The sequence below is a fragment of the Taeniopygia guttata genome, chromosome 1A (genome assembly GCF_048771995.1).
Source record: "Taeniopygia guttata chromosome 1A, bTaeGut7.mat, whole genome shotgun sequence".
Classification (NCBI taxonomy): domain Eukaryota; kingdom Metazoa; phylum Chordata; class Aves; order Passeriformes; family Estrildidae; genus Taeniopygia; species Taeniopygia guttata.
Genome location: NC_133025.1, coordinates 852,429 through 876,681, shown reverse-complemented (window position 1 = coordinate 876,681; position 24,253 = coordinate 852,429). Strand labels below are relative to the sequence as shown.

General features: G+C 55.7%; 1 protein-coding gene across 3 annotated transcripts in view; it reads left to right on the top strand.

Annotated features, from left to right (window-relative positions):
• The window catches only part of PPP6R2 (protein phosphatase 6 regulatory subunit 2), a 55,918-nt gene extending 31,665 nt beyond the window's left edge, over positions 1-24,253 (top strand). For all 3 annotated transcript variants that reach the window (XM_030261577.4, XM_030261576.4, XM_030261575.4), the window contains 17 exons: positions 2,500-2,613; positions 3,565-3,691; positions 4,336-4,488; positions 5,197-5,418; positions 7,139-7,203; positions 9,459-9,574; positions 10,413-10,498; positions 10,778-10,858; positions 11,223-11,320; positions 13,211-13,268; positions 14,110-14,237; positions 15,065-15,219; positions 17,847-18,000; positions 18,363-18,451; positions 18,898-19,078; positions 22,654-22,809; positions 23,690-24,253. In XM_030261577.4, coding sequence (XP_030117437.4) covers positions 2,500-2,613; positions 3,565-3,691; positions 4,336-4,488; positions 5,197-5,418; positions 7,139-7,203; positions 9,459-9,574; positions 10,413-10,498; positions 10,778-10,858; positions 11,223-11,320; positions 13,211-13,268; positions 14,110-14,237; positions 15,065-15,219; positions 17,847-18,000; positions 18,363-18,451; positions 18,898-19,078; positions 22,654-22,809; positions 23,690-23,741 — 2,035 coding nt within the window. In that variant the 3' untranslated portion in view covers positions 23,742-24,253. The remainder of the gene's footprint in view (positions 1-2,499; positions 2,614-3,564; positions 3,692-4,335; positions 4,489-5,196; positions 5,419-7,138; positions 7,204-9,458; positions 9,575-10,412; positions 10,499-10,777; positions 10,859-11,222; positions 11,321-13,210; positions 13,269-14,109; positions 14,238-15,064; positions 15,220-17,846; positions 18,001-18,362; positions 18,452-18,897; positions 19,079-22,653; positions 22,810-23,689) is intronic.

Below are 24,253 nucleotides of genomic sequence, written 5' to 3'. Positions count from 1 at the left end.
AGCAGGGGCTGGGGTGGAATTGCCAGAGCAGCAGGGCCTGCCCCTGGATCCCTGGAATGCCCAAGGCCAGGCTGGACACTGGGGCTGGAGCAGCCTGGGGCAGTGGGAGGTGTCCCTGCCATGGCAGGGTGGCACTGGAGGGGCTCTGGGGTCCCTGACCACCCAAACCATTCCAGGATTCCCAGATTTCCCAGATAACATTCAGTGTGTACCAGAAGTGTTGTTTTTCCCAGTTTTGTTCCATTCCTGGTGTTGTTTCTTTGCTCTTTGCAATGAACATTCAATTATTTATGTCCTGTGTTTTCTGCTTCTTACTGTTTCTTTAAACCTAAAATCTCCTGGAGATTCTCCAGGAGACTGAAACAAAAAAGGCTCTTTTAGGCCTGGTGGTGACACTTTGTCAGGAAAGGGCTGGAAGGAGCCATGGAAGGGACAGGGGGTTCAAGTTCCCCTGAGATATTTCTGTCCACCCAGAGCTCTGAATTTATGTGTCATGGGGGATCTTTTCTCCTGGCCCAGGGCTGTCAGTTCCTCCATGACTGTGAGATAATTCCTGGGACAGGACCTGGTGTGCCAGTGGGAATGGGATGTGGCTCATCCCAGCACTGGGAAGCCACTGGGACCATCCTGGGCTTGCCATGGAGCTCCACCCCTACCAGAGCTGCTACACTTCCATAAATTTTTCATTTCCCTCACTGCTCCTTCAGGAATGAGGTAGATCCAGCCTTTGTGCCATGGCCTGACCGGATCCTGTGCTAGGGAAGTGTTGACTTTTCATGGAACCCTGGAAGGGGTTGGGTGGGAAGGGACCTCAGATTCCCTCCAGTGCCACCCTGCCATGTCCCAGGCTGCTCCAGGCCCCAGTGCCCAGCCTGGCCTTGGACACTGCCAGGGCTGCTCTGGGAGTTCCAGCCCAGCCTCTTCCCACCCTCCCAGCCAGGAATTCCTCATTCCCAATCTCCCATCCATGGCTGCCCTCTGGCAGTGGGAGCCATTCCCTGTGTCCTGTCCCTCTGTCCCTTGTCCCCAGTCCCTCTGCAGCTCTCCTGGAGCCCCTCCAGGCCCTGCCAGGGGCTCTGAGCTCTCCCTGGATCCTTCTCCTCTCCAGGGGAGCCTCCCCAGCTCTCCCAGCCTGGATCCCTGGGATCTGAGGGGCTCCAGCCCTGGGGCAGCTCCGGGGCCTCCTCTGGGCTATCTCCAGCACTCCAGGTGCTGCTGCTGTTGGGCCCCGGAGCTGGAGGCACTGGAGGTCTCATCCCTGACTGGAGCCTGTGGTCTCTCCTCTGGTCTGTTCTGAGCCCTCAGAACTGAGGAGATGGGATTGCAGCTCCGTCATTCCCCCTGGGAAGTCCCAGGACCTTTAATGAGGGCTGTGATTCCCTGCAGTGGGAGGGGTGAAGGCCATGGAAGGCATGGCTCGCACAGACTTTTTTGGTAATTCTAGGCTTTCTTCATAGTTTTTGAGAGGGGTGTGAGACCCTGCACTTCCAGGAACCATCTCCAGAATTCCTGCTCAAAATAAAGGAGCATTTTGGGCAAAGGGCTTCTTTTGCTCTTCCCTTTCTTCTGAAGGTCACAAAGCTCAGTACCCTTCCTGGCCAATTTTCCCAGCATTACAGTGACCTTTTGGGTCTTGGATAACTTTTGTCATCCCTGAGTCAGGAATGAAGGATCAGCATGAAGGAGGTGGGATCAGGGAATGAGGCCCAAATCCAGGTTCAGGAGCTGCTGGCTGGGTGCTATAAAGGGAATTTGGTTCATTACAGAAAATTGCCTCCTTTACCTCCCCTTCTCTGCTGACAGAGGGTATTTAGATGCTCCTTATTCAAATAATGCTCCCTCATGAATTATTCACCTGGTTTCACATTTTTTTTCTCATATTTTATTTATACCCATAGAAAGGAGACTTTTTTTGAATCTTAGATAATAGTCAGGATTGGGCTGTGAACTCCAGGGGTGCTGGTTTTGGCTGGATGTGGAACTGGGGAAGGGACTTCCTGAGGTCTGGATTTTGGGGAGCTGTCCCTGAGGGATGGAGCTGGGATGTGGTGGGGAGCAGGAGCTTCAGGAGCTGGAGCAACAACTGACAGAACCAGAGGAGACAGTCTTAAACTGTGCTCAGGGAAATTCGGGTGGGATAGCAGGAAAAAGCTTTTCCAGAAAGGTGATAAAGTTCTGGGATGGCTGCCCGGGGAGGTGGTGGAGTCACCAGCCCTGGGTGTGTTTGAAAAGCCTGGATGTGGCACTGGGTGAGGTGAGCTGCTGGGGCTGGGCTGGGCTCGATGCTCCTGGAACTCTCTCCCAACGCAGGGACTGTGTGATTGTGTGAGCTGGGGAGCAGGGCTGGCCTCAGCCTCCTGTTCCTCCCACCCATCACTCCTGGTCTGGCACAGCGCAGCGGGAAGAGTGGGATCTTCCCTTTGCCCTCTGTGGTTGCCCAGACAAAGCCTCGGGGTGCAGCAGCCCCAGCCCCGTGTGAGTGACCCCCTGTGTCCCCAGGCAGGAGTGTGTGGAGCAGCTCCTCAGGAACATGTTCGACGCGGAGCAGAGCGAGACCTGCATCGTGAACGGAACCCAGGTGCTCCTGACGCTGCTGGAAACACGGCGCTCCGGGTGAGCCGGGACCACCGGGACCACCGGGATCACCGGGACCACCGGGACCACCGGGATCACCGGGATCACCGGGATCACCGGGACCACCGGGATCACCGGGACCACCGGAACTGCTCCGGGGCTCCAGCCTGGGCTGGGGGCACACAGGGACAGGCACTGCCCAGACACAGGGAATTGCTTCAAGCTGGGAGAGGGGAGTCTTAGATGGGACACTGGGAGGGAATTCCTGCCTGGCAGGGCGGGCAGACCCTGGCACAGGTGCCCAGAGCAGCCGGGGCTGCCCCTGGATCCCTGGCGGTGCCCAGGCCAGGCTGGACACTGGGGCTGGAGCAGCCTGGGGCAGTGGGAGGAACAAACATTTGTTAGGTAGCTTGCTCAGCCATTCCCTTTGGAAGTGTTTGGGAATTTGGAGCCCCAGGAAGCACTTTGGGAATGTGGTTTGCCAGCTCTGCTGGGAGGTTATTTCTGGTCAGCTCCTCCTGAGCTCGGCACAGGTTTGGTTGTGTGAGGAGCACCTGGGAAATGATACCAATACTATTGCAGTATAATAAATAATAGAAATAACTAATATAATAGAATCAATACCATGCAGGTGTGGGAATCTGTTCAGGAACTGAATATTACTATTTTTTATCCTTATTTTTGAAGAGAAAACCACTGACATGGCCAGTGTGACTGGAGGCTCTTTAACAAAATCTGCACCTCTGGATACTGGGGCAGTTCTGGGCCCCAGGAGAAGGAAGATGGAATGCGAGAAGTGTAGAAAGTAAATGGTTTTAGTAGAATTGCTGATTAAGCACCCAGATGGGCACTGGTTTAATATCATAAAGTCCCAGAATCCTAGGATGGAGTGGGTTGGGAGGGACCTTGAGGACCCTGGTCTCATTTGGTTGTTCAGAATGGGAAGAGGAAATGGTGAGTGACTCCGAGTGAATCCTGGTGTTCCCTCAGAGTGGAAGGCCTGATGGACTCGTACACTCAGGGATTCGAGAGGTCTTACACTGTCAGCAACAGCATCTTACACGGCATCCAGCCCCGGCTCAAGGACTTCCACCAGCTGCTGCTGCACCCACCCAAGGTACCGCTGGCGTGCCCAGGAGTCCCGACAGCTCCAGCAAGGACTCGTGGCCAGGGAAGGGAAAGCCACATGCAGATTCTGTAACTGGAACGGGCAGGGATGAGCAGCAGGAGTCTGCACCAGGAATCTGCAGCAGGAGTCCGAGGGTTGCATTCAGGGAAATCTTTGGGACTGGGGGATTCACTGGAGATGGGAAGGGATGGAGAGGAAGGAGCTTACAGTGGATAGCTGTATTTTAATCTTCTGGTTTGAAAGTCAAATCTCTCAGTGACCCCAGAACTATCCTCCTGGGAAGGTGGTTTAGGTTTGAGAATGCTGAGAACATTCCTTAAACGGGTGGGCTCTGTTAAATCCGAGAGTCCCCGAACAGGTGGGGTTGTTGGGGATTGTCCAGTGCAGCCGCCTGCGGGGCAGGGTCACCTGGAGCAGGTGACACAGGGACATGTCCAGCTGGGTTTGGGATGTCTGCGGAGTGGGGCACTCAGGCCCTCCCTGGGCAGTGGTTCCAGGGCTCTGCCCCTCCGTGGAAAGCTCTTCCCCCTGGTGAAGTGGAGTTGCCACGGTAGAATTTACGGCCAAGGCCCTGTAGAACCTGGCGCGCTGTGGGATGTTCTCCTCCCCTGACTGCCACCCCTGCTCCCCAGAAACCGGCGATCCTGACCACGCTGGGGGTGCTGGAGGAGCCGCTGGGGAACGCGCGGCTGCACGGCTCGCGGCTGATCGCGGCGCTGCTGCACACCAACACGCCCAGCATCAACCAGGAGCTCTGCAGGCTCGGCACCATGGACTTGTTACTTGTGAGTGTTGGCACCGGGGCAGGGACGGGGCAGTTCCACCTGGGACCCCTTCTGGGCAGGCCTTGTGCTGGCAGGACAAGTCCTGATATTTCCCTGCTCCAGCAAGGAGCGGATCCCTGGAGGAGCTTTTGGCATTCAGATATGACTGGTTGGGGTTTTGGACTGAGCCTCACACTTCCAATTCCATGTCAGTTCAGTGGAGAAGGTGTGAAACAGCCTGTGCTGTGCGTGTGAGCTCCTGGAATGATGAGAGATGAACCTGAGGCTGGAAAAAGCCTCCCAGAACCTGTGCAGCCTTAAGAGAACTAATTCCACCCTTAGCAGTGATTTAGTTCCTGTTTTTCCTAGGCTTCACTGAGCCCCAGCAGAGTTAGGTTGTTTAATTCAGTGTGTCTGTGCTGTGAGTGCTGTCTGTGTGAGAGGATTCCTGAGTGCTCCCTGCATTTATTGGGAGTATTCACTGATTTCCCAACAGACTGAGTGCCCTGGGAATGCAGAGCCCAGCCTGCAGTGAGTGCTGGCATGTAGCAGGAAAACCGTTTGAGTGGAATTGCCTGATCAAACAACAGCTTGAGCAACAATTTAATATCCCTGAGTCCAGAATCCTGGGATGGGTTGAACTGGGAAGATCCTTAAAGATCCCTGATACCATTAGAACCAGGAAAATTCATCCCAAGTAAACTCTTCCATCTCTTATTTCTCCTCCAGGATTTATTTTTTAAATACACGTGGAATAACTTTTTGCATTTCCAAGTGGAGCTGTCCATAGCAGCCATCCTGTCCCACTCGGTGCACGAGGGGAAGCCCAGCCCGGGGGAGCCGGGCAGCAAAGAGGAGGCTCCGAGCGGGAACGCGGCCCCGGAGCCAGCGGCGCCCACGGAGCCCTCGGGGCCCCCGGCCGGAGCCACCGAGAACGTCATGGTCACCCACGTGAGAGCTGGGCTGGGGTCAGCAGGGTGCCTGGGATGGGCTGGGGTCAGCAGGGGTCTGTGGGGTGGGATGGGGTCAGCAGGGGTCTGTGGGGTGGGATGGGGTCAGCAGGGGTCTGTGGGATGGGCTGGGGTCAGCAGGGATCTCTGGGGTCAGCAGGGGTCTGTGGGATGGGCTGGGGTCAGCAGGGGTGCCTGGGATGGGCTGGGGTCAGCAGGGATCTCTGGGATGGGGCTGGGGTCAGCAGGGGTCTGTGGGATGGGCTGGGGTCAGCAGGGTGCCTGGGATGGGCTGGGGTCAGCAGGGATCTGTGGGATGGGCTGGGGTCAGCAGGGGTCTGTGGGATGGGCTGGGGTCAGCAGGGGTCTGTGGGATGGGCTGGGGTCAGCAGGGATCTGTGGGGTCAGCAGGGATCTGTGGGGTCAGCAGGGATCTCTGGGGTCAGCAGGGATCTGTGGGATGGGCTGGGGTCAGCAGGGATCTCTGGGGTCAGCAGGGATCTCTGGGGTCAGCAGGGATCTGTGGGATGGGCTGGGGTCAGCAGGGATCTGTGGGATGGGCTGGGGTCAGCAGGGATCTCTGGGGTCAGCAGGGGTCTGTGGGATGGGGCTGGGGTCAGCAGGGGTCTGTGAGATGGGGCTGGGGTCAGCAGGGGTCTGTGGGATGGGCTGGGGTCAGCAGGGATCTGTGGGATGGGCTGGGGTCAGCAGGGATCTCTGGGGTCAGCAGGGGTCTGTGGGATGGGCTGGGGTCAGCAGGGGTCTGTGGGATGGGCTGGGGTCAGCAGGGGTCTGTGGGGTGGGCTGGGGTCAGCAGGGGTCTGTGGGATGGGCTGGGGTCAGCAGGGATCTGTGGGATGGGGCTGGGGTCAGCAGGAATCTGTGGGATGGGGCTGGGGTCAGCAGGGATCTCTGGGATGGGCTGGGGTCAGCAGGGGTCTGTGGGATGGGCTGGGGTCAGCAGGGGTCTCTGGGGTCACCAGGGGCTCCCTGGGGTCAGCTGTTCCAGAGCAGGCACTTGTCTCAGTGTGAATTTGTTATTATTATTAGTCATTTTTATATGTAATTTCTAGTGGGTTTTGTTATAATTTATTGCCTTTAAAAATGATTTTTATAATTTATTATCAATTTTTAATGGGCTTTATTATTATTTATTATCTATTTTTTGTGTGTTTTATTATTATTTATTATAATTTGTAGTGGGTTTTATTATTTTTTTAAATCTATTTTTAGTGAGCTTTATTATTATTTATTATCATCTGTAGTGGTTCTCACAAAGCTGTGGTTGCTGTTGTCCCTTTATTTGCAGCATCCCATTAAAACTCCCCTCATTTAATGACCCTTTGAATCCCTTGGTATTTATTAAAATTATCCTTATTTATTATTAAAATTATCCCCATTTATTGTTAAAATTCTGGTTTTCTTAGTAAAAATTACTACAAATTTTGGACAAAAAACTACCCAAGAACATTGCAGCTGTTAGTGGTGGTTGGAAAATGCCAGCAGTGCTTGAATTCCTGCTGCTGGGAGGCTCAGGAGCAGCCTGGGGATGCTCCAGGTGTTGCTGCTCTGCTGGATCCTCTGGGAAATAGCCAGGAAGGAATTGGGCTCCTGGGCAGGGGAAGGGCTGGGCTTTGAGCTGCGAGGAGGAGCGAGGGAGGAGCAGCAGGACCCACAGGTCTCCTTTGGGAAATCCTGAACCTTCTCCCTTTTCCCCACAGCTGTTCCAGAAGTGCTGCCTGGTGCAGAGGATATTGGACGCCTGGGAAGCCAATGACAAAATCCAGTAAGGAATTGCTGGCCCGGGGCTGCACGCTGACCCTGGAATATTCTTGGAGAATTTCCTTGTTAATGGTGTCCAGACAGACTTGGGTTTTGGTTGGGATTTGGAACTAGGGTGGTCTGCATGCTGACAAGCCAAATTCCCAAACAGACAGGATTTGAAGGCACGATGGGTTTTATGGGTGTTTCAAACACCCCATCCCAAACACTCGGTCTTCTGCTTTCCTGCTTTCTCAGGGAATCCCATGGAATATTCACTTCTTGAGGGTTTTTTTTGTTTTGTTTTGTTTTGTTTGTTTTAATTGCACAATTTTATTTTTCCTGGAGTAGAAGACTGTTGGAAGTTGGGATGGCCAGGCATTTGTGGCCTGGATTTCCTATTTTAGCTTGGATTTTGTGCTGATCAGAACTAAATATTCTAAAAGAACTAAAACATTAAACTGGAAATATTCCAGAGGCTTCAGTTTCTGTGTCCAGCTCAGTGTTTGGTCCTCCCTCTCTATTTTGAGCTCCTGGTTGCTTCCAAGGGCTTTGGAGTCCCACTGGAATTGTTTAGGCCATAATTGGTGGATTGAGATCTGGATTACATTTTTTTTGTTGGTGTGGTTTGGGTTTTTGGGTTTTTGGTTCTTTTTACAACCCCTTGTCCACATAAGGAATTTTGCTGGGCATTTCCTTGCCCAGTTCTGTAGAACCATAAATATCCCTGGGTGCTGCTTGGGAGTTTCCTTGATTGTACCAGAAAGGAGCCAGAGCTCATCCCAATTTCCTGCCAGAGTTCCAGTCACCCACCACACTGGAAAGAATCTGAATGGAAGGAAAAAAATAGGGATTTAAGCAGAGGAATCTCAGCTGGGGCTTTGGGAAAGTGGAGTTTCCAGGAAGAATCTTGGCCACTCTCAGTGGGCAGATGGAGACCAGCAGGGCCTGCCCCTGGATCCCTGGAATGTCCAAGGCCAGGCTGGACACTGGGGCTGGAGCAGCCTGGGACAGTGGGAGGTGTCCCTGCCATGGCAGGGTGGCACTGGAGGGACTCTGGGGTCCCTGACCACCCAAACTGTTCCCTAAGCTGAGCACAGCTTCCCTCTGCAGGAAGGGAAGCAGGGAGGAGCCAGAGAAGGGGCTCTGTGTTGGGATCTGGTTCTATCCCAAGGGGAATCCCATGGTTGGATGGGAATGTCTTCTGTTCTGGGGGACTCACTGCTGCAGTCCCAGCCCCACCCTGGAGCTCTGCCAGTAGCTGTGCTGTAGCTCCTTAACTCTGGAGTTTTCTTCCCTGGGAATTACAGTCAGATTTATTCCTGCATCTTTTCCATGTGTAGCTCCTTGTTTGGAGCCCCTCCCACGTTACCTGAGCGGGAGGAGGGATCAGGAGGGAGCAGGACAAAATGTGTGGGGGACGAGCTCGTCCCATCCTGCCAGAGCAGGGCTGATCCCTGCTGCAGTTCTGCAGGGAACTCAGGATATGTGGGGCTGGAGTTCTGTAGCCATTGGGGCAGGAATACCAGGGCCACTGGGGCAGGAATGCTGTGGGCATTGGGGCAGGAGTTCTGTGGGCATTGGGGCAGGAATACTGTGGGTATTGGGGCTGGAATACTGTGGGCATTGGGGCAGGAATACCAGGGCCACTGGGGCTGGAATACTGTGGGCATTGGGGCAGGAGTTCTGTGGGCATTGGGGCAGGAATACTGTGGCCATTGGGGCAGGAATGCTGTGGGCATTGGGGCAGGAATACCAGGGCCACTGGGGCTGGAATTCTGTGGGCATTGGGGCTGGAATGTCAGGGCCCCTGGGGCTGGAATACTGTGGGCATTGGGGCTGGAATTCTGTGGGCATTGGGGCAGGAATACTGTGACCATTGGGGCAGGAATACTGTGGGCATTGGGGTGGGAATACTGTGGCCATTGGGGCAGGAATACTATGGCCATTGGGGCAGGAATTTTGTGGCCATTGAGGCAGGAGCTCTGGGGCCATTCCCAGGGCTCTGTCCTGGCTCCGTGTGTATCCTGGCTCCATGGGCATCCCATCCCAGCTCCATAGGTATCCCGGCTCTGTAGGTGTCCCATCTCCATTGGTGTCCCAGCTCCATGGGCATCCCATCCCAGCTCCATAGGTATCCCGGCTCTGTCGGTGTCCCAGCTCCGTGGGTGTCCCAGCTCCATGGGTATCCCACCCCAGCTCCGTGGGATGCTGGTTCCATGGGTATCCCGGCTCTGTGGTTATCCCGGCTCCGAGGGTAGCGGCTGCTCTCTGTTCCAGGGCAGAGGGCGGCAGGAGGAGAGGGAACATGGGGCACCTGACCCGCATTGCCAACGCCGTGGTGCACAACATGGAGAAGGGACCCATGCAGGCCCAGATCAGTGACTTCATCAAAGGTACCGCCTGTTCCTCCTCTCCTCCTCTTCCTCCTCCTCCTTCAGCTCCCCTCACTGCTCTCCAGGGAAAGATAACCCTTGGGAGCTCCTGGAAGGACTCACCTCAGGTATTTGCTCAAGAGCCTTTCCTGCTGGAAAGGATTCCCAGGGAAATCCCACAATATCCCATCATTTAAAGTATGGTGAGACCCCATTTGGCTGCTCTTGGTTTTCACACAGTGAGGTTAAGATCGGACAGTGGGAGGTGTCCCTGCCACGGCAGGGGTGGCACTGGATGGCTTGGAGGTCCCTTCCCACCCAACCCATTCCTTGATTCCATGGCTCTCCAAGGAAAGAGACACGAGGTGTCCCCAGAGGCCCCAGATGTGCTCATCAGAGATATTTCCATTGCCAGGCTGTGTCCATCCTGCCTTCACTGGACACACTTGGAAAACTGGTTTTGTCCCATGGGTTTGGGTAGGAGGAAGGAAGATTTTCCATTTTCCACATTTTCCATCCCCACTGCTCAGCCCCTGCCAGGCTGGGAGGGGGCACAGCTGGGCAATGACAATCTGGGACACAATCTTCTGCTCTTTTCTCCTTTTATTATTTCTCCATTTCCTTTCCTCAACCCTCAAGTTCTGCTCACTTTTGGGCTCCCATTTGTGCTGGGCTGGGAGGGATGGGAGGGAAGGGCCCCCCCAGTCCCCAGGAGAAAAGGGAAGACCCAAGCACAGCTGGAGCTGTGCTGGGGGTTGTTCCCAGCAAGGTGAGAGAAGCTGTGAGTCCTTAGCCCAGGTGAGTCCCCAGGGAATTCAGCTGGCTCAGAACTCCCATGGTTTTCTCCCCCTCATTCCAGAGCTGCCTGAGGACTGCAGGGGCAGGTGGGAGAGTTTCGTGGAGGAGACGCTGACGGAGACGAACCGGAGAAACACGGTGGATTTGGTGAGTTGGTCACTCCAGTGCCTGCTGGGCTTCCCATAACAGAAGAAAGGGGTTTTCCTGGTTTATTTTGCTGAATAACACTTCAAAGCAGAGCAGAAAGCATTTCCATAAGCATATTCCATAACAGTCCTTCAGCAGAGCTGATCCGTGGTGCTGAGCTGGTCCCTGGGACTCCTCGGGGCAGCTCCTGCCTGGGCAGGAGTTTGGGCTTTGGTGGAGCTGAAACATTGGAGCTTTTCCAGCTTTCCCTGGTTCCCTGACTGGTCTGTGCTTCCCCAGGTGAGCACCCACCACCTGCACTCCTCCAGCGAGGATGAGGACATTGAGAGTGCTTTTCCCAACGAGCTCACTCTCCAGCAGGTGAGTTGGGAACATCCTCACTATTCCCAGGAAACTCGCTGCTCCGGTTGGCTTTGGTCCATCCTGCTGTGGAGCAGCTTCCTGAACTCTGCTCCCAGTCCATGTTCAGCTCCTTTGGGCTTTCCCAGAGCAGTTCCATGGCCTGGGATCCCCCTGGGAGCAGTGCAGGAGGCATCAGGCATGGGGGGAATCCCAGAGCTCTGTGTCACCCTGCTCTGGGAAGGGGTGGGAATGAGGATTTCACACACTTCTGTGTGAAAATTTTCATGCTTTCCTGGAGGAGCTGTTTCCATGCAGCTCCACTGACTGTTTCTGGAATGTCTCTGGGCACCCTGCTGATGGATTTTTTGGCATCCCTTCCCAGGCCTTCTCCGAGTACCAGATCCAGCAGATGACAGCCAATTTCGTGGATCAGTTTGGCTTCAACGACGAGGAGTTTGCAGACCAGGATGACAACATCAAGTGAGTCTGGGGGTGTTTGGTGACGGCACCGAGCGAGTCTGGGGGTGATCGGCATTTCAGCCTCTTGGCATCACATCCTCCCTCTGCTTCAGGTTTAGAAATGAGCCTTGTTACCCCTCCTCAGGTTGTAAACAGCTCCTTGTTTTCCAGGAGCCCAGCCCGATCTCCAGAGCCAGGTGGAAAAGTATTCCTTCATTTCAAAGAGAGAAATAAAGCAGGCAGTGGTTGTCCAGCCCTGGTCTGGAATGAGTTTAAAGGCAAAGCACAAGAGCAAACTCTGGGCAGTTAAACAGATCTTTTCAAAGGAATTAAATCCTTATTGGAAGGAGAAGTGAAGGGACGGTGCTCTGATGGAATCCATGGAAAATGCAGCCATTTTCCCCCTCCTGAGGGAGGGAGCAGGGATGATCAGGAGAGTGGCAGTTCAGGAAGACAGGAAAGGGGATTCAGTGCGACACAACTTGCTGAATCCAGAGCTCCAAATTTGCTGCTTTTACAGAATTCCTTTAATCCCATTAAAGCTGCAGCTCATCCTCTCTCCTTAGAAATGTACCTGGCACTGGGATTATCCCAGTGGCCATGACAGTCCTGAAACTGGGACCAGTTATAGACAGAGCAGTGCTCCAGGGGATCCCAGTGCTCCTGGGTTTGTCTCCATCCCAGGAATTCCTTGGGATCCAAGGCAGCACCTCTGCCCTTCCCATCCAGGGTTTTTCCTGAGCTTTAGACATGTCAGAAACTTCATAGGGCCGAAAAGTTTCAGAATAGAATCAGAATTGAATTGAACAGAAATTATTCCATTCTACACATAATTTTAAAAAATAAAATAAATAAAATAGACTTTTCACTACTGGCAAATATAGCCCCATGTGAGTGAGGGGCAGGGAGGAGTGAAATCCCTGAGGAGCTGGTGTCTCATGCCCGGTGTAAAATGAACATGAAGCTGGAAAAAGTCTGTGCTTGGGATGCTCTGGCTGTTTGTGATTGGAAGAGGAGAATGTACTGCCAAACCTGGAATATTCTGGGAGTGGTGCTCCCTGCCGGCTGTTTCCAGCTGTTGTACGCTGCGCTGGAAGTGAAGTGGAATATTTAAGGAGTATTAGTCATGTGTCAGTGTCTGTGGGATTGCAGGAGTACTGAACTGGAGACTCTTTCAAAGAAAATAACACTGGAAGAGCTACAGATTCAGGGAGAGTGAACACTTCCTGATCCAGACTCTGGGAATTGGGAATTTCTGGGCCTGCAGCACCCTCTGCTGTTCCCACGGGGGGCTCCCCTGGCTTGGACTGGGAATTGGGTCATCCTGGGATATTCACATCCTGTGATATTCACAGAATAGCCACACCTCGGGCTTTGAGCCACGCCTGCATTGAGATTCACAGAATCCCAAAATCCCTGAGGCTGGAAAAGCCCTCCCAACCCATCCAGTCCAAGCTGTGCCCAATCCCTACCTTGTCCCCAGCCCAGAGCCCTGAGTGCCACCTCCAGGAATTCCTGGGACACATCCAGGGATGGGGAGTCCAGAGCCCCCCTGGGCAGCCCCAGCCAAGGCCTGACCCCCTTTCCATGGGGAAATTCCTGCTGCTGTCCCCCCTGAGGCTGCCCTGGCCCAGCCTGAGGCCGTTCCCTCTGCTCCTGTCCCTGTTCCCTGGAGCACAGCCCGACCCCCCTGTCTGTCCCCCAGGAAGCTGCTCCAGTGCCTGCCCTGCCGTGGGCAGGGAATGTCCTAGGCTGGGATAACCCTTCCCTCAGTGAGGGGACACCGTGGCCAGGGGCAGGAGTGGCTGTGCAGGGATCCCAGCCCAGGAGTGGCTCTGGCTCTGCTGCTGTCCCTCTGGGCAGCGCGGGCTCCTCGGTGCCACCCCTGAGCTCTTCCCTCCCTCCCTGCAGCGCTCCCTTTGACCGCATCGCTGAGATCAACTTCAACATCGATGCTGACGACGACAGCGTGAGTGGGGATGGGGCTGGGGCTGCAATAGAGGTGCTTCTGGAAAGGTGCTGCTTGCATTCTGAGAGAACAGAGGTTTGGGGGGCTTTTAGCAGTGCAGGGGGGCCTGAGAGAGCCAGGCACTGCTCGGCCCCTCAGGGGCTTCTCCCAGGAAATGTTCCCTCTGAGACAGCGCCCCGGCACGGAGGGAATCTTCCTCCCTCCCTGCAGTGCCAGTTCCTAGAATCAGGGAATCCTGGAATGGTTTGGGTGGGAATGGACCCCAGAGCCCCTCCAGTGCCACCCTGCCATGGCAGGGACACCTCCCACTGCCCCAGACTGCTCCAGCCCCAGTGTCCAGCCTGGCCTTGGACATTCCAGGGATCCAGGGGCAGCCCCAGCTGCTCTGGCAATCCCAGCCCAGCCAGGAATTCCTCATTCCCAATCTCCCATCCATGGCTGCCCTCTGGCAGTGGGAGCCATTCCCTGTGTCCTGTCCCTCTGTCCCTTGTCCCCAGTCCCTCTGCAGCTCTCCTGGAGCCCCTCCAGGCCCTGCCAGGGGCTCTGAGCTCTCCCTGGATCCTTCTCCACTCCAGGTGAGCCCCCCCAGCTCTCACAGCCTTAGATCATCTTTCTAGACACAGATTAGGGAAGCATAGGCAGAGATGGATTTCTCTTGGATCTAAACATTGCCAGGCTGTTCCTGGCCTTTCCTGGTCCCCAAGCAAAGCAGCAGCTGGACTGTGGTGACCCCAGGTGATCCCAGCTCCGGAGCTAAACCAGATTTGGTCAGCCCTGAGACTTGGGCTTAGAGCAGTGTCTCCAGAGACCCTCTGGAATGTGATTTCCCTTTGTCCTGCAGCCCAACGCCTCCCTGTTCGAGGCCTGCTGCAACGAGCGCATCCAGCAGTTCGACGACAACGAGGAGGAGGAGGATATCTGGGAGGAGAAGGACATCTCCTACGCAACCCAGGTCAAGTCCAGGACACGGTAAGGGGAAAGCAGAACCCTGATTTTTTCCCTGCTGCAGGGAATCTGCACATTTCAGTCCAGGCCAGGAGGAATTCCTTGGGTTTTGTGTCATTTTGGGGCTGTGAGGTTTTATCTGACACAACCCTGAACACTTTCCCTGCCACTTGTGCTGGGGTTTCTCCTCAACTGGAGACGGGAATTCATTAACAATGGGAGCACCTAATTAATGAGTCTTCCATCAAACACATTAAAACCCCCCACCCTTAGTGTGAAACACTTGGAATTTGCTCCTTCCCTCGTCCTTGGAGAGAAGGAGGAGGAGGAGGTGAGACTGAGGGGAGTGGGCAGAACATTTTTTCTCAGAACATTCAAATCAGGAAAGTGAGAACAAGAGGCCTCCCAGGGGCATCTCGACTTTGAAGTAATTTTTCATCCCTTTGACAGAGCCACTCATTAAAATAAAGTTATTTCCATAATTCCCAATCTGAAATATGATCAAAGGAAACAGGGAAAACTTTCAAGACCTCCCCATATCCTCGCCAAGCATCTACAGCCTCAGGTCCTGCCTGGGCACAGGGTGGGCTCCACGCCAGTGTCCGTCACCTCGCTGGGCACTGGTTTATGTGGTGTCCCAGCCCTGGCTCTGTCCTGCACCTCCAGGGAACGCTGCCACCAAAGCCCATGGGAATCTGGGGGAATCTCTCTGAGCACCCACAACTGCCCTGAGCGGCTGGGGGAAATACTGTGGGGGAAACAACCCTGGAAAGGGCTCTGGGCTGTTTCCCCAGGGACAGGCAGGAGGAGCTGAGGGGTCTGGACGTGGCTCATTGCCAGTTCCTGTTCAGGTTTGGAGCCTCACAGACGTCAGAGAGCTCCAAGAGTGACCTGGAGAACGGGGACCACGACGGCAGCGTGGACTCGGAGGAGGAGGAGGAGCGGCCGCCCCCCTCTCCGCACAAGGGCAGCACCCCGGAGCAGAAGGACTCGGACTCCTGCCAAGGTACCGGGACTGGGAGCGCGTCCCTGGGCCTGCAGGGATCACAGCAGCACTCACACACTGCCAGCTCCCCTGGACAGTGCCCCGTTCCTCCTGGCCAGGGGGAACGGGAAAGTCAGGGCTCACTCTGTGCCTCTGGAGTCTCTGGGAGCAGCTGCAGCCCTGCCCCAGAGCAGCCCCACAGGGAGAATCCCAGGGAAAGGGTGCCTGCCATGGCAGGGCTTGGAATGAAAAGAGCTTTAAGGTCCCCTTGCACCCAAGCCATTCCATGGTTCTGCATTCCCTGAGTCCCAGCTCCTTCAGTGCAAATCCCAGTCAAGGCAGCAGTGTGGGGACGTGACCCGAACTCCTCCCATGCCAGGACAGGAGTTGTGTGCCCACCTTTGCCAGGTGTCTCCACACCCCCATCCCTGCCCGTTCTGCTTTTCCAGCTGTGCTTTGCTGGCTGCAAGCCCATCCCTACAGTGACTGGAGAAGTACAAAGGGACAGGCTTTTCCTGGAATGCAGGAATGGTTTGGGTGGTCAGGGACCCCAGAGCCCCTCCAGTGCCACCCTGCCATGGCAGGGACACCTCCCACTGTCCCAGGCTGCTCCAGCCCCAGTGTCCAGCCTGGCCTTGGACATTCCAGGGATCCAGGGGCAGCCCCAGCTGCTCTGGCAATTCCAGCCCAGTTCCTGCTCACCCTCCCAGCCAGGAATTCTTCCCAAGATCCCATTAAACCTGGAGCTGGAAGCCATTCCCTGTGTCCTGTCCCTACAGGCCCTTTTTCCATCTTGTCTGCTCCCTTCAGGGATTTTCACAACTCTGTGTAAATGACACCATGGGAATGCTGGACACACACATGGTGCTGTCAGCAGAACAGCTCCAAGGGACAAAACATTTTCCCAACCATCCATTTTCCCAAGAACTTTTTGAGTTCTAAACCATTTTTTTCGCCTTTGTGTTGTCACTGTGAGCACCAAGCAGGGTTATCCCAGGATCCTGCTCTCTGCACCCCTTTGGAAGTGTCAGGTCATTCCAGTCCATTGGGAAGAACCAGTATGAATCTCCCAGTCCCAGTGGGCTGTGTGTGCGGGCCCAGTCACCCTCTGGAGACTCAGCTGGAATTTGGGATCAGTTTTGGGGATGCAGCCTTGAGGGGAGCAGCTCTCCCGCCTGGTTCTGTTCCTGCAGAGCTCTGCAGTCCTCCCTCTTCCCTGGGAAAAGCTAAGGAAAAATGCTATTCCAAAAGTGGGAATGTAGGACTGCAAGTAGTAAGTGGGACTAGAAGTGGAAGGAGGTTCTGGAGGAGGAATTGTCCAGGACTGTAAAAAAAGCAATGGGTGATTTTTAGGATCTTAAATATTGGAATGCATTGATCAGTTCTTTACCTAAAACCCAACCACTGGAGATGGAGAGAGCTTTTGGCAGGGAACTGAGGGACTTGGAGCTGGGAATCACTGACTTGGGGGATGAAGCTACCCACGGTGTCGTTTGTCTCCATGGATGCCTCTCCTGGGGATAAACATCCACAGAGGGATTTCCCTGGGACACAGGCGGCTGTGGAAGGGGGGCCCTGGGATGGCCCTGGGATGGGTTGGTCTGTCCCTGGGATCCCTGGGATGTCCCTGGGCTGGGTTACTGTGTCTGTGGGATCCCTGGGGTGTCCCTGGGATGTCCCTGGGCTGGGTTACTGTGTCTGTGGGATCCCTGGGGTGTCCCTGGGATGTCCCTGGGTGGGGTTACTGTGTCTGTGGGATCCCTGGGATGTCCCTGGACTGGGTTGCTGTGTCCCTGGGATGTCCCTGGGATCTCAGGTGTGTCCCTGGCCGGGGTTGCTGTGTCCCTGGGATGTCCCTGGGATGTCCCTGGGATCTCAGGTGTGTCCCTGGCCGGGGTTGCTGTGTCCCTGGGATGTCCCTGGGCGGGGTTGCTGTGTCTGTGGGATCCCTGGGCGGGGTTGCTGTGTCCCTGGGATGTCCCTGGGATGTCCCTGGGCGGGGTTGCTGTGTCCCTGGGATGTCCCTGGGCGGGGTTGCTGTGTCTGTGGGATCCCTGGGCGGGGTTGCTGTGTCCCTGGGATGTCCCTGGGATGTCCCTGGGATGTCCCTGGGATGTCCCTGGGCGGGGTTGCTGTGTCCCTGGGATGTCCCTGGGATCCCTGGGATGTCCCTGGGCGGGGTTGCTGTGTCCCTGGGATGTCCCTGAGATCCCTGGGATGTCCCTGGGCAGGGTTGCTGTGTCCCTGGGATGTCCCTGGGATCTCAGGTGTGTCCCTGGGCAGGGTTGCTGTGTCCCTGGGATCCCTGGGATGTCCCTGGGCGGGGTTGCTGTGTCTGTGGGATCCCTGGGCGGGGTTGCTGTGTCCCTGGGATGTCCCTGGGATCTCAGGTGTGTCCCTGGGCGGGGTTGCTGTGTCCCTGGGATATCCCTGGGATCTCAGGTGTGTCCCTGGGCGGGGTTGCTGTGTCTGTGGGATCCCTGGGCAGGGTTGCTGTGTCTCTGGGATGTCCCTGGGATCCCTGGGATGTCCCTGGGCGGGGTTGCTGTGTCTGTGGGATCCCTGGGCAGGGTTGCTGTGTCCCTGGGATGCCCCGGGGGTGCTCCTGCTGCTGAGGCTGGGCTGGAACCAGGCTGTGGTGTCCCTAGGGGCTGGCTGGACGGCCGTGTTCGAGCCCGCGGGCCCCACGCCGCCCGTGGCCATGGATGTGGGCTCCAGCGTGTGGGACTCGGCCGCCCCACCGAGCAGCGCCCCGGAGGAGAAGGGCTGGGCCAAGTTCACAGACTTCCAGCCTTTCTGCTGGTAAGAGCCACGGAATTCCAGCACCTTGGGAACGGGGGAGTATTTGAGATGCATGTTGATGGGATGTCTGGCTGTAATCCTTTCTTCTTCCCCTTCCCATCATTTCCCTTTTACTGTTTAATGCTGTCTGATGATCCTGGACCAGGGCTCCTTTGTGCTTCCTGCTGCTTCCCAGTGCTCCTGACCGGGGAGGGACACAGCCCCTCTTTCTGTGTCCTCGGTGGGGTACAAAACCAGCAGATAAGGTGTAGAGAAATTCAGAACAGTGATGGGGAGGAAGAGCAGGGCCGGTGACTGCTCCTGGGGTTTTGGGAGGCTCTGGGATGGTCCTGGCTCCTCGCTCAGGGCTCTTCCCTCCCCAGCTCCGAGTCCAGCCCTCGCTGCAGCTCCCCCGTGGACACCGAGAGCGGCGGCACCGACAGGACCCCGGCGCAGGGCCAGGACAAGAACTGTGAGTGACACAGGGCCGCACGGGGGGCTCGCAGCTCCTGGGAGCTCTGCATGGAGCACCTGGGGCAGGAGAAACGTCCCTGCAGGGCCCCTGCCCTGAGCGTTCCCTGTGGGATCAGTGAGCGAAGCAAAGGCAAAAATCCCGAGGGTTTGCTGGGACAAAGTCAGCAGGGAAGGGATGGGTCTGCAATAAGTTGGAGCTGATATCACAGGGACACTTCATTTATCCCTGGAAGTGTCCCAGACCAGGCTGGACGGGGCTGGGAGCACTCTGGGGCGTGGAAGTTTTCCCCATCCACGGTGGCATGGGGTGGGCTTTGAGATCCTTCCCACCCAACCCACCCCATGATTCCCAGACCCTCTGCAGTGGCTGCAGGCCCCGTTCGACCCCTCGGGCCGTTCCAGGGAGCTTTCCCGAGGTTCCAGTGTGGGCTGTTCCTCCCCCAGCCAGCGCTGCTGCCTCTCCCTGCGTGTGGAACGCGTGCGGGACACGGAAGGCACCGCTGGTGGCCTTGGACAGCAGCTCCTCGGGCAGCTCCGAGAGCGACGACGACGACGACGACAAGGCCAAGGCTGGCACGGAATCCACGGCACAGGAGCCCAGCAAGGACAGGGCCGCTCCCACCAGGTGGGAAGGGATCTCCATGGGCTGGGATGGCCCCTGGGATGGCCCCGTGTGGTTCCAGTGTCCCCTCTGTGGGCTCCGTGTCCCCTGGGAACAGGTCCTGCCCCTGGCATGGCATGGGGGGCTGAGGGACATTACAGCACAGGGTATTCCCTGATACTTAGCACAGGGTTATTCCAAGGAAGGGTTGGGCCACTCCAGTGTCACAGGAACATCTCTGTCCCTGTCCTTTGGGCACTCCAGTGTCACAGGAACATCTCTGTGGTTTGGGCACTCCAGTGTCACAGGAGCATCTCTGTCCATGATCTGGGATCCAACCCAGGGCAGGATCTGGGTGGGATCACTTGGAAAAGCAGAATAAGGGCTCCCATGGGATCCTCCTGCAGCCATGGTGGGGAGGTTTAACCAACACCCAGGTTCTCGTTTTCCCCTCGGTGTCAAAGGCAATCAATGATAAAAGCACCAGGAAAGGCTGGAGCAGATCAGGGATTGGGCAGTTTGTAGGAGTTGGATCCTCAATCCAGCCTGCTCCAAGCATGGGGGATGAGCTGCTGCCCAGCCCAGTCAGAACCTGCTGCATCCACAGAGATTTTACCCAGTTCTGAGATTCTGAGGTTTTTCCTCATAGTCTTCCATGGATTTCCTTGTGTTTTTTACCGGAGTCCCTGGGTTTGTGCACCTGACTCAGGATCAGGCGTTTCCCTTCAGCAATGGTTGCTGACAGTTTGGGGTCATCCCTGGGTGTGCTCAGCCAGCAGCAGCTCCTGGGGGCCCGGGGAGCTGGGAAACCACTGGGATTGCAGAATTCCCTGGAATTAGGGCAGGAGTTACCACAGGGTCTGTTAGGTTGGAAGCAGCTCAATCTGAGAAATGCATTAATTCTCATAATTGCATTAATTCTGATACATACAGTTAATTTTGATAAATGCATTAATTTTGATAAACACATTAATTTTGATAAATACATAAATTTTTTAAAACACAGTTAATTTTGATCCATTTCAGTTGGATAAATGCATTAGTTCTGATAAATGCACGCTGTGTGCCTGGGAATGGCCTGGCTGTGGCTTGGTGGGAAGCAGAGGGTGAGGGAAGGCACAGCAGTTCCAGCTGTGCTGCAAGCAGCCTCTCCTTCTCTTGGATTGTGTGGAGTTGGATCCACTGGATCTGATCCAAGCTGTGCTCCAGGCGCTTTTCCTCCCCTGGACCATGGTGTGGCACAGCAGGACCTTTCCTGGGGCTGGTTCCCAGTGGGATCAGGAAATGTCCTGGGCTGGACTCACAGGGTCATTGGTCCAACTGCCCAGGACAGCCCAACAATCCCAGTGTTGTCCAGACATTCCTGGGGCTCTGGGGCCGTGCCCATTCCCTGGGGAGCTGTTCCAGTGCCCAGCACCCTTTGGAGAAAGAATCTTTCCTGATATCCCACCTAACCCCAGCCCAGCTCCAGCTGTTCCTGTTCTTGTGTCCATCCTCTTTGAGATGTTCTCACCTCTTCCCTGCTTTCCTGGCAGGACAGCAGTGTTTGTTCTGGGTTGGCACATTGGGAATGTTTTCCTCTCCAGACAAGTGTCTGTACCACACTCCATAGGGATAAAGCTTCCTGAACCTGCCTGCCTTTGCCTGCCTGCCCTTCTCCAGAGCTGATTCCATTGTGGCAAAGAGAGGAAACCCTGGAGCACCCACAGCCTCCCCTGACAGGTGTCTGTGGCTCTCCACAGCTGTGTCCATGGCCAGGGATCCCAGGGGAAGCAGTGGGAGCACAGGGGTAGTGCCACAGCTGGGCCTGGGGCTGCTCCAGGCCTGGGCTCCCAGTGGGAATCACCACCCAGAGCCTTCCCAGTGCCCTCAGCTCTCCCAAACCACTCTGCCTGCAGTGAGAATATCCATTCCTTACCACACTCCTTAATGATTCCAGGGAAATCAGGAACATTTTTGTGGGTTGTGACTCTCTCCAAGCACTTCCCCAAAACCCCGTTCCTGTTGCTGTAGGAACAGGTTTTCCATCTCCTTGTGCCCCTGGAATACTGGAATCCACACAGAGATCTCCAGTTCTCCTTGGAGCTGCTCAGAGACTCTGGGTTTTCCTTCCACTTGTCCCTGACATCACATGGAGGTCTTGTATCCTTGGAGCTGCCCAAGGCCTCTGTGGATTCCATGGAGAACCAGATGTTGCAGCCCAGCAAATCCTTCAGCAGTTCCACCCTCTGTGAGCCCCATCCCAGCTGCCCAGGGGGATCCTTAGGGAGATGCAGCTCAGGAATTGCTCTCAGCTTCCCAGTTTGGATCCCACTGCCCAGGGAGGTTTGGGATCCCATCCCTCCAGGGGTGTCCAGGGGACTCCTTGTTTGGGTTGTGTCACCCCTGGTCTGGCCCTGTGCGTCCAGCTGGGATTTTCCAGGAGCCTGGGGAAGGCAGAGAACGCTCAGGTAACTCTGGGATCCTCCTGCCCTGGAAACTTCAGGGATTGGGCTTCAGAAGTTTCTCTGAGCCATGGAAATGTCGAGCTCCAGTTTTTTGTGTGGGAAGTGGTTTTCCAGCGATGCTCCTGGGAACACAGCTCCATCCCTGTGTCTTTCCAAGGTGTATTTTGGTACCTCTGAGGAGCTTGTGAGCCCTGGAGGAAAGGGAATGTTTAAATCTCATTGTTCCTCATTTTTATGGTTTTTTTTTTTTTTTTCAAGAGAAGTGCTCCAGAAATAGAACCTCAGTCTCCAATCTCCATCACATGTCCCAATTATCCAGCTGGGATTATTTTATTCCATAAACTCCCCCGGAGCTGGTGACAGGATTCCAGCTCAGCCATCTCCAGCTTTCCTCCCTTTTGGTGGAGGTTTGCTCTGGGAGACAGGGAGAAAGAATTGTTCTGGATGGAAACTGGGAAGAAAATAGTTCCTGGGGTAGCTCATCCTCTGCCTTGGAAGCCAAAAAATGGGATGTGCACAGAAATCCCTTCTCCAGCTGGAAATATGTGTGGGTTTATTCCAAACAAGAGATTGGGAGGATTTGTTCCTGCAGTTCTCTTTTTCCAGTATTTGAGCTTTGGTTGTTGGTGCCTCACTGGGGGCGTGGTACCTCTGTGGTCCCTGGAGCACCTTCAGCACGTTTGGATTCTGGACATCCAATCCCTGGAGTTTTTCCTCCATGGGATTGTAGGATCTGCCCCTAAATGCAGGATTTTCTGGGTGCCCCAGAAGCCTGGGGAGCCCCTTGGGCAGAGCCTGTGGAGCAGAGCAGTCTCTGTGTCTGTGCCTGAGCGGAGCAGGCTGTGCCATCCCACCCCTGGCAATGGGAATGGTGCTTTGGGAGCTCTCAGACTGCATTTGCAGCAGCAGTTGGGAATGCCTCCCTCAGCAGCTGTTCTGCTGTGTCCTCTTGGGTTTGGGACCCACAGCAGGATGTGCCCGCTGATTTCAGTCCCAGCTCATTGCCAGTTCTTCCCCATGAGGTCTTTAGACCTTTGTGAGGAGAGCAGGAGAAATTTTGTTTTCCCCGTTGGAATTGGAGCCCCGTTCCAGTGTGAGTCTGCTTTTCCCATGGGCTGAGTTCTGTTATCCTGTCCCTGCCCTGTCCCGCAGTGACTCCAAGGGAAAGGCTCTGGAGACGCTTCCCGTGGCCGACTCCGGGACGGCCGCTGCCCCCCGAGCCCGGAGCAGCGCGGCCACGCACACGGACGGGCACCAGAGAGCCGCCACTGCTGTCACAACTGCCACAGAAACGGCCACGAGAGACAGGTGAGGGCACAGTCCTGGCATGGCTGGGTGGGCAGGGACCCCAGAGCCCCTCAGTGCCACCACTGCCATGGCAGGGACACCTCCCACTGCCCCAGGCTGCTCCAGCCCCAGTGTCCAGCCTGGCCTTGGGCATTCCAGGGATCCAGGGGCAGCCCCAGCTGCTCTGGACAATTCCTCATTCCCAATCTCCCATCCATCCCTGCCCTCTGGCAGTGGGAGCCATTCCCTGTGTCCTGTCCCTCTGTCCCTTGTCCCCAGTCCCTCTGCAGCTCTCCTGGAGCCCCTTCAGGCCCTGCCAGGGGCTCTGAGCTCTCCCTGGCTGAGCATTCCTAACTATCAGCCTGCCCCAGCCCCAGTGTCCAGCCTGGCCTTGGGCATTCCAGGGATCCAGGGGCAGCCCCAGCTGCTCTGGACAATTCCTCATTCCCAATCTCCCATCCATCCCTGCCCTCTGGCAGTGGGAGCCATTCCCTGTGTCCTGTCCCTCTGTCCCTTGTCCCCAGTCCCTCTGCAGCTCTCCTGGAGCCCCTTCAGGCCCTGCCAGGGGCTCTGAGCTCTCCCTGGCTGAGCATTCCTAACTCTCAGCCTGCCCTCATAGCAGGGATGCTCCATCCCTCTGAGCACCCTGAATGGGGCTGGAAGTACACAGCTGTTAGGTCTGCTCCCACCCAGGCCATTCCCTGATTCCACGCTGATTTTCCCTGTGATAATCCATGCGGCACCGGGGGAGTTTCTCCACAGGGAGCTGCGAACTCTTCACTGGGCAGACAAAACACAGCCAGAGGGAGGGGCTCAGGTCCCAGCAGAAGGGATGAGGAAGCTTTGGGAGGTTTCCCGGCGTGTCCCACGTCCCTAAGGCTGCTCCCTGGTGTCCCTGCAGGAGTGTCGAGGCCTTGCCCTGCGCCGAAGCCACGTTGAACGGCCCCGCTTGATGCCGCCGCCGCCCTGGGACATGTGTGAGCCAGGCCAGGCTGCTCCCTGGTGATGCAATTTGTCAATTCTTTTCTTTTTTTTTTTTTTTTTTCATTTTAATTTTATTTTTTAATAAATGCTGCATTGATGAGAGCGAGCTGGCGTTCAGGACCAGACACGCAGATCCAACAGCACCGATCCGTTCGGAAAGACACTCGGCATTGTCGAAATGTAGCATTGAGTTCAGTCCTCACGGGAATGACGGGCTCTTCCCAAGCCTTCTGCCTGATTTGAGTTGTCCCCTTCCCCGTGCCCCTGATTTTTGTTTTGGATTTGGGGTTCAGTGCTGTTTTCCCAGTGTTATTGCACACAGTATTCAGCTTCTCTTGGGAAGGTAGCAGGTCCAGCGGCGGCCGGGGCCAGCGCACAAATCCCGCAGCCGTGTGACCAAAGTTCCTGATGGAGCTGTCCTCGGGCAGCCTTTGCACCGCTTTGTAGAGCAATAAAGCCTTACCAGAAACATTTCACAGGA